Genomic DNA, 8,111 nt, shown 5'->3' with positions numbered 1-8,111 from the left:
CAAATCTCAACAGACAGGATCTGTTGCTAAAGAAGTGACCCGTCACTTTACTTTCTCAATAGATGAGTCCCTTAACCAACGGAAGTGTGCCAAATGCATGTGTCTATTTGAAACCTATTTATAGGACCCAAATGAACTCCAAATTTCAGTCCGTCTTTTCCAGAGCATCAAGCATTATTAGAAGTTCATTTTAGAGAGTTTAAGAAGACCATTTGATAGAGTATTCAAGGAGTTTCATACGAAGGAAGTCCGATCAATTCGCATTAAGTCAGAGGTTAGTATACTTTCAAGTTCGACTACTTTCTGATTCGAAGTACCATTGAATCGAAAAGTAATCGTTGTATCCTAGGAGACAAACGCCGGTAATTGTTTAATACTATACAGGACGTCAATTGTCTTAAGAAAAGAGGAATACCTCACCTTGATTAAAAATCTTCTTCTTCTAATATTCTGATTTTTCTTTTTCTTTTTAGTCTATTTGATTTCTTAATCAAAGACATTCTAATTTTTTAAAATCAGAAGTTTGTTGACTTTTAAGTACTAAATCGGTAAACAAAGAAGGAATACAATTCCTCTTTCCAATCTTAAATCGATAGTGAGATTCGACTACGAATCATTTGTTCTGGATAACTGATGGGTAATGAAAATGTCCCATCTGAGTCGTTTAATTTAACCGAGTTAGTTCGTTTTGAGTCTTTATTATAATAAAATTGTTGGTTTTCTTGATTAGGTGGCTTTTGCAGAGTTAAGTGTGAAAACGGTTAAAAATGAGAAAAAGATGCATGAAGGGTATTTTTGTCATTTGGAGTCAAGGACATTCTGGTAATTTGGTCAAGGTCAGTGCATGGTTAGAAATTAGAGTCCAATACGAGTCTGTAGGAGAAAACGAAAGTCAATTCGGAGTCCGGATGAGTGAAATATGCAAAGGCAAAGCTGAAGTCAAATAATGTGGCTGGTGGGATCATTTCGGTCACCATTCTGGCTGGTGGGACACAACAAGGTGACGTGGCACGTCCTTAATCATGGAGCATCAGTATTCGGTATACCCGCTGAACATTGAAGTTCCATCCCAAATGCCCAACGGACAGAATTCGCATGGTCCTTTCTGCTCTACTTTTAAGCCCTCCGAAATTACCTTCTAGCCTCTCCTTTTGTCCTTCCTTAATTTTCAGCCTATAACTAATTGACAAGTGGCCATCTTTTCACAACAACTTCCACCAGAAATTCCAGATTTGCCCTCAATTGTACTAGTTGATTCCTTAGCCAATGTTTATCTATTTCTTGGAGATAAAGTAATAAAACCTTTCCATTTTTACCCTTTTCATCCTTATCACTTAAAACCCTAGCTTCCATTCTTTTCTTTTACTACCCATTCCACCATAATTTCCTTCCAATTTCTTTTCTTATCTTCCTTTCCAATCTCTTTCTTCTTTTCTAATTTCTTCATCTCTTCTTTAAAATCTCTTGATCTATTTCTCTTCTATCTTCTCAACTAAAAAGCTATTATTTGTAGTTTTGGGTAATATTCTTGGAAACATTTGGAGTTAATATTGGACATCAACATGGAGGCACAAAGAGCTATGGATCTAAATCCCATTTGGTGATTTCTTTTCATTATCTTTTGTAATTCCATTTACTTTAGAATTTCAATGAATATTACTTTAGATTCCATGAGTAGCTAATCTTATATTTAGGGTTTATGATGAAACGTATTATGGATCTCTTTAAGATATGTGATTTGATTAATTAAACCTTTTGATTGTACTTTAATGTCTTTATTACATGAATATGAAATGCTTTTATTAAGAATACCTCCCGAAATTTATATAGTTCATTATATTAAATTTTGAGTTATAAAGATAGAGGCTTAGTTGATTAATTATATGAGTTAAAAAGTGAACTATAATATGGTGGATTCTAAATCCTAAATTTCTTTCTCATCTTACCCCCTTTCTATTTAGTTTGTCATTGTTTTATTATTTTCAAAACCAATCAAATCAAGGAAAGGAGTTTTAATTTAAGATTTAGATAAAATTACTTGTCCCTTAGAACAAATTCCCGATTTACAAACTTTACTATAACTTAATCCCTACACTTGAGGAATAAACCTATTTTAGGCTTATCAATAACAGACATTATCGGTTACAAATATGAAAGATATTGAGTTGTTCTATTCCTTAGTTTTTCTCCATTAATTTGGAAAGAAAGTGTTTTTGATTGATTTACAAATAAAATCATAGTAACCAGTTTCACCAGTGATTCGGTTATAGACTCGCTGAGTCAACTTGTTGAATCGGTACACCGAAACCAACAATCTTAAGACAATTGAATTTACATCGGTATACAGAATTAAGTTTCTGTGTGAGACAGAAATAGAGATGGCAACAACTGGTGAAGCCACAATGAAAAGTGTTGGTCCTGCCTTTGTCGAAAAACCAGAGAAGTTTAAGGGCATCGATTTTAAGCGATAAGCACAAAAGATGATGTCTTGTCTAACCACTCTAGGGTTGGCAAAATATCTGACTGAAGACAAACCGGTCCTTCGAGAAGATGGAGATATCCAATATACTTGGCCATAGAGCCTGGAAGCATAGTATTTTTCATGTAAAAATTATATTTTGAATTCGTCGGATGATGGCCTTTATAATGTGTATTGTGTGATTGATAATGCAAAGGAATTATGGAACACACTACACACTAAATATAAAGCCGAAACTGCAGGAGTGAAGAAATTTATCGTTGGAAGGTTTCTGGACTTTAAAATGGTTGACTCTAAACCAGTCATAACCCAAGATCAAGAATTCCAAATAACTCTCTAGGAATTAATGGCCGAAACATTGGTAACAAATGAAGCCTTTCAAGTCCGAGCAATAATTGAAAAATTGCCTCCGGGTTGGAAAGACTTCAAGAATAACCTTCGTCATAAAAGTAAACGTCATCGAAGGGGGACCAATTGTTTCCCACCTAATGTCGAGGCCTACAAACTTTTGTCTGAAACAAATCCAACAAATGTTTGCACGTATGACTCGCGAGCGAACCAATACTTAGTCTAACCAGACTATATTTGGTCTCTCTAGGACAAATAAGTCCTGCTAGCTCGAATGGATTGAGCCAACACTTAGTCCAGCTAGACTATATTTGATCTCTCTAGGACAAATAAGTCCCGCTAGCTCGAATGGATTGAGCCAACACTTAGTCCAGCTAGACTATATTTGGTTTCTCTAGGGCAACTAAAGTCCCGCTAAATGGATTGGCCAACACTTAGTCCAGCTAGACTATATTTTGTCTCTTTAGGACAATTAAAGTCCCTCTAAATGGACTGAGCCAACACTTAGTCCAGCTAGACTATATTTGGTCTCTATAGGGCAATTAAAGTCCCGCTATATGGATTGAGCCAACACTTAGTCCAGCTAGACTATATTTGGTCTCTCTAGGATAACTAAAGTCCTGCTAAACTTTAAATAGCTAGGCATCTAATACTGCCATAATACCTAAGGAACGAGCCGACACTTAGCCATCTAGACTACTTTAAGCAAATTCAAGGCCCATATTCCATAAATAGCAAAACATGGATTTCAACAAATATATTATTTCATAAAGATTCAAGCATCAAAATCTTGCTAAAACCGTGCAAAGGAAAAAATATGGAAAGCATGGGAAGAACATATGAAAATATGGGAAAAACAAGCAAAGAATATGAAGAACAAAGGTAAAAACCAAAAACCTTACCTTAAATATCCAAAGCAAGCAAAATCCCTCCACAAGTTGCTCCAAATCTTCACAAGTTGCTCCAAGTCCTCACAACACAAGTGAGGCAGTGAGGGCTTCACTCCTTTATATAACGGTTGAACTACAAAAGGAGTGGATCATACCAACTCACATGGCACATCACCATGTAGTACTATTACACCCGCAAAATTTACTTTGTCATAAATGTGTCATATAGTTGTTGAGACCCAAAAAAAAAAAAATCGTTTGTTGTCTATTTAATTATATGTCACTTGAGCACATTTAATTACACACATAATAGATGTACACATATACACACATGTATATAAATGTTTACACACACTTGTATGTAAATGTTTACACACACATGTATATATATACACACACACACACATACACACACACACACACACACACATATATATATATATATATATATATATATATTTATATATATAAGTGAAGGAGTTGAAGGAGATGTCCTTCGACCAAGATGGCAATGCGAGCAATATGTCGGCTAGGACAATTGATGAAGAAGATCATCAAGTCCGATTGATTTAGGGGTCGTAGCGTTTAGCTAGAAACCAACTACGATCGTCGAATTACGAAGTAATTCGCGGCTAACTTCGATCGGATCCTACATCGGGTTACACATAAGAATGGGTATTTAATCGGATGATATGACTAGTGGGAGTGTGATATAACATTGGGAATGTCCCATAAACATATCTCACAGGCCTAAATAGAATTTTAGCTTTGACGGATAGTGGAGATATCTATTATGTTGGTAGATCCATTGGCTCTGACGATATGAGGGGTTCAATTTTAGCTTTCCACTTATCTGTATCCAGTAATGGGGTGAAATCTAGTAAAGCATTCACCTCATTGATACTTTCATCCTCATTAAAGTCTAAGCCAAAATGAGCCAACAATGTTTCCAAAGGATCATTAGTTAGGGTTTTAGGTAAAGAATCCTGAACTAACATCTCTATCAAATTTAACTCATCGAAATCGTTAATATCATCAGGATGAAGTACAACATTGAAGATATTCATCTCTACAGTCATGTTTCCAAAAGACAATCTCAAAAGTCCACTCCTACAGTATATTACGGCATTGGAGGTGGCTAAGAATGGACGTCCTAAGATGACAGGAATTTGACTTTGGGTATCATGAACTGGTTCAGTAGCTAGGATGATGAAATCCACAAGGAAGATGAATTCACCAACTTTTATCAGCACATCTTCTACTACACCACGGGGTCGCCTAACGGACTGATCTGCCAATTGAAGAACTACAGATGTGGCTTTGATTTCTCCTAAACCTAACTGTAGGTACACAGAATATGGAAGAAGATTGACACTAACACCTAGATCTAACAAAGCTCGTTCTATCTTATGGTCTCCTATGGTGCAAGGTAGTGTAGGACTTCCTGGATCTTTCTACTTAGGTGGTAGGTTATGTTGGATGATTGAACTCACCTTCTCAGTCAAGAAGACTTTCTTATGCACATTCATCTGACGCTTCCTAGTACATAGATCTTTAAGGAATTTAGCGTAAGCTGGGACTTGTTTAATCGCATCTAGTAATGGAATATTAATACTAACTTGTTTGAACAATTCCATTATCTCCTCAAACTGAGATTTCTTCTAGGGACATAGGACTCAGGTTCCACAGGTGGGTTTTCAGGCTCAAGGGTCTTCTCAGGCTCTGCCCTAGGGATGTTGGTTGATAAGGAGGAGGGTTTAGGATCTGATTCACTATCTTCAGGCACTCCTACCTTATTGTCAACTACCCTACCTCTTCTAAGGGTGGTTATAGCATTAGCTTGATCCATCGACTGTTTATTCTTCGGATTAGGCTCTGGTTGACTAGGAAACATACCCTTTTCCCTATGTCTAAGGGCTTCTGAAAGTTGACCTACCTGGGTTTCTAAACTAGTTATGGACTGGGTAGTCTTATGCATAAACTCTATTTGGATTTTAGCTAGTTTATTCATGGTCTCCTCTAGAGATTCCTTATTCTGCGAAGTGTATTGGGTACTAGTTTGAGCTTGATTTTGAACATAAGGATTCCTAGGAGCATTGAAACCAGGTGGGTTTATAGAACTGCTAAGTTGACTTTGGTTTTGACCTTGATATTGATTTTTGGACCATGAGAAATTAGGGTGATTTCTCCATCCCGGATTGTAAGTGTTCGAATAAGGGTCAAACTTCTGACGATTTTTTGGCCTAAAGTTTTGATAAAGAGCATTAGCTTGTTCTCTGTCATCGGAACCACAGAATAGGGGACACTTGTCCCCTGTATGAGATGGGTCTCCACAGACGGAGCACATATGTGAAATGGGTTCATTTCCAACACTCATGGCTTGAGTGGGATCTTCCCTGAATGTTTTAGGTTGACCAAGCTCTAGGGCTTCTATCCTTTTGGATAGGGTGGACAGTTTTAGTTCTGAATCATCTACTCTATAGACGCCACCCCGATTTGGAGTAGGATTTGTCCTAGTGGGGGGTCCTCTAGAAGTTTCCCATTGCTGGGATTTCTCAGTTAGATCTTCTAGAAACGCCATGCACTCATCGCCAGGCTTATGGGTAAAGCTACCACCACAGAATGCCCCAACCCCGGATGTGGTGGGGTAGTTTAGTCCGTCATAAAGAATCTAGACTAACCTCATTTGATCGAACCCATGGTGAGGACATTGAAGTACAAGTTCTTTAAATCTCTCAAGATATTTATAGAGAGATTCTCCTTCTTGTTGCATTAAAATATTAAGACTTTGCTTTAAAAAGGTAGTTTTATGCTTAGGGAAGAATTTTTGAAGGAACGAACAGCTTAATTCTTCCCATGTAATAATGGACTGAGGTTGTAAGGCGTACAACCATGATTTTGCTTTCTCTTTTAAAGAGAAAGGGAACAACCTAAGTCTCAGGACTTCAGCAGACATATTTTGGAAGTTCATGGTCCCACAGATTTCCTCGAAATCCCTAATATGGTGGTAGGGATTCTCGTTCTCAACCCCACGGAAGATAGGAAACATTTGGATTATGCTTGGCTTTAACTCTAAGTGAGTTGTGACCTGAGGCAACCTTATACATGATGGCTGACACGTCCTAGTGGGGTTGACGTAATCTTTGAGTGTCATAGGTTGGGTTCCTTCCCGTTCTTGGTTCAGATTCTCACCCATAGTGTCACTCACAGAAGGTTTCTCTAGAAGACTTAAATGGGTTTCTCTACTAATGAAACGACCTCTCTGATCACGATATCTATCGGGCATAAACTAGAGACCAATGACCACGGAAACAAATAGACTGTTTTTTTTTCTTCGAAAACCACAGAATCACTACGAAGTTCCTAAGGAAACAAACACAATCAAGCTGACTCTACCAAGCAACCTAAATAGAATCTAGCAACAAGTTATTAGATATAGATTTAGTGAATGGCTTGTCAGATTTGCCTAATAATCTAGACAGCTCCTATTTCGCCACAACACTTGAACTCTGATTGTTAAGGTTACTCGATCAGAGTAGACGGTACACAATTCTCCAGGAAGACAGTCAACGATGAACGTTGTAACAACCGTCTTTCTTTGGCAAACGTTTCCTCTTCTCGAGTCGGCCTTTTTGACAAGAATTGCTCACACGCTTTCCTCTGAGAATGCCCAGTAAAAATCGAGTTCCCGAGTTGTTTATGAAGGTCCTATGAGCTCGATACCCTAGGGTCACTGTCTAAATCAGATTTTAATTATTAACGAGGCTTAGGATCGCGAATGTTGTTTCCTAAATGGGCAAGAGAACGGTGATGAAATCCGAACTCCTATCTTGTAATTGGGTTTTGTGCCCTTACTAAAATGCTTACACTAAACAGTTCGGCAAAACAATGAGGCAAACAAATTCACACAATTACCCACTTACAGGAGATTCGTGGGTGATCAGAAAAATTACCTCCCGTTCTAGACGGGCGATGACCTTTGCAGACGACCCGGACCACTATTCCCTTAAGTGTTCGAATCCGAGGCTTTTTTTATATATATATTAGAAAAATTCCTTTTGAGTCCTTCTTCTTGTTGCACCTCCTCTTTTGATCCTCAGTATTCTGCACACCAAAGAATTCAAAAAGCAAAAAAATAGAAACAAGATTAGAACAAATCCGCTATTAGTCCCCGGCAGCGGCGCCAAAAACTTGATATGTCCAAAAAGGTACCCCCGCAAGTATACCGGTGTCAAGTAGTAAAACCTGATAAAACTAGGATCGAATCCTCAGGGACTAAGTATAATCTATTCTAAAACTTGTATCTATGGTGATTCCTCTTTTAAAGATTGTTTTTAAAGTGAAATAACTAAAATAGAAACGATAAAAAGTTGATAATCGGGAAACTTATAAGA

At 37.5% G+C, this 8,111-nt stretch overlaps 1 protein-coding gene across 1 annotated transcript; it reads right to left on the bottom strand.

The window, feature by feature from the left end:
* Positions 1 to 4,508: 4,508 nt before the first annotated feature.
* Positions 4,509 to 6,094, bottom strand: LOC147557289 (uncharacterized). Its single transcript, XM_086658799.1, has 3 exons — positions 5,368 to 6,094; positions 5,211 to 5,311; positions 4,509 to 5,057 (listed from the first exon to the last, which is right to left on the bottom strand). Exons 1-3 carry the CDS (start codon positions 6,092 to 6,094, stop codon positions 4,509 to 4,511), a joined length of 1,377 nt encoding a protein of 458 aa, XP_086514925.1.
* Positions 6,095 to 8,111: the final 2,017 nt, after the last annotated feature.

This window comes from Eschscholzia californica, unplaced genomic scaffold, assembly GCF_041429995.1.
Source record: "Eschscholzia californica isolate CP2 unplaced genomic scaffold, dmEscCali1.0.p SCAF_2, whole genome shotgun sequence".
Classification (NCBI taxonomy): domain Eukaryota; kingdom Viridiplantae; phylum Streptophyta; class Magnoliopsida; order Ranunculales; family Papaveraceae; genus Eschscholzia; species Eschscholzia californica.
Note: the sequence above shows the minus strand (reverse complement) of the source record. Positions and strands in the feature narration are given on the sequence as shown.

Coding starts and splice junctions, on each gene's coding strand:
- LOC147557289 (XM_086658799.1), bottom strand. CDS start 6,094: ATGAGTGTTGGAAATGAACCCATTTCACATATGTGCTCCGTCTGTGGA. Junction 5,312..5,367: donor TGTCCCTAGAAGAAATCTCA/GTTTGAGGAGAT, acceptor TTCCATTACTAG/ATGCGATTAAACAAGTCCCA. Junction 5,058..5,210: donor AAGTCTTCTTGACTGAGAAG/GTGAGTTCAATC, acceptor GTGTACCTACAG/TTAGGTTTAGGAGAAATCAA.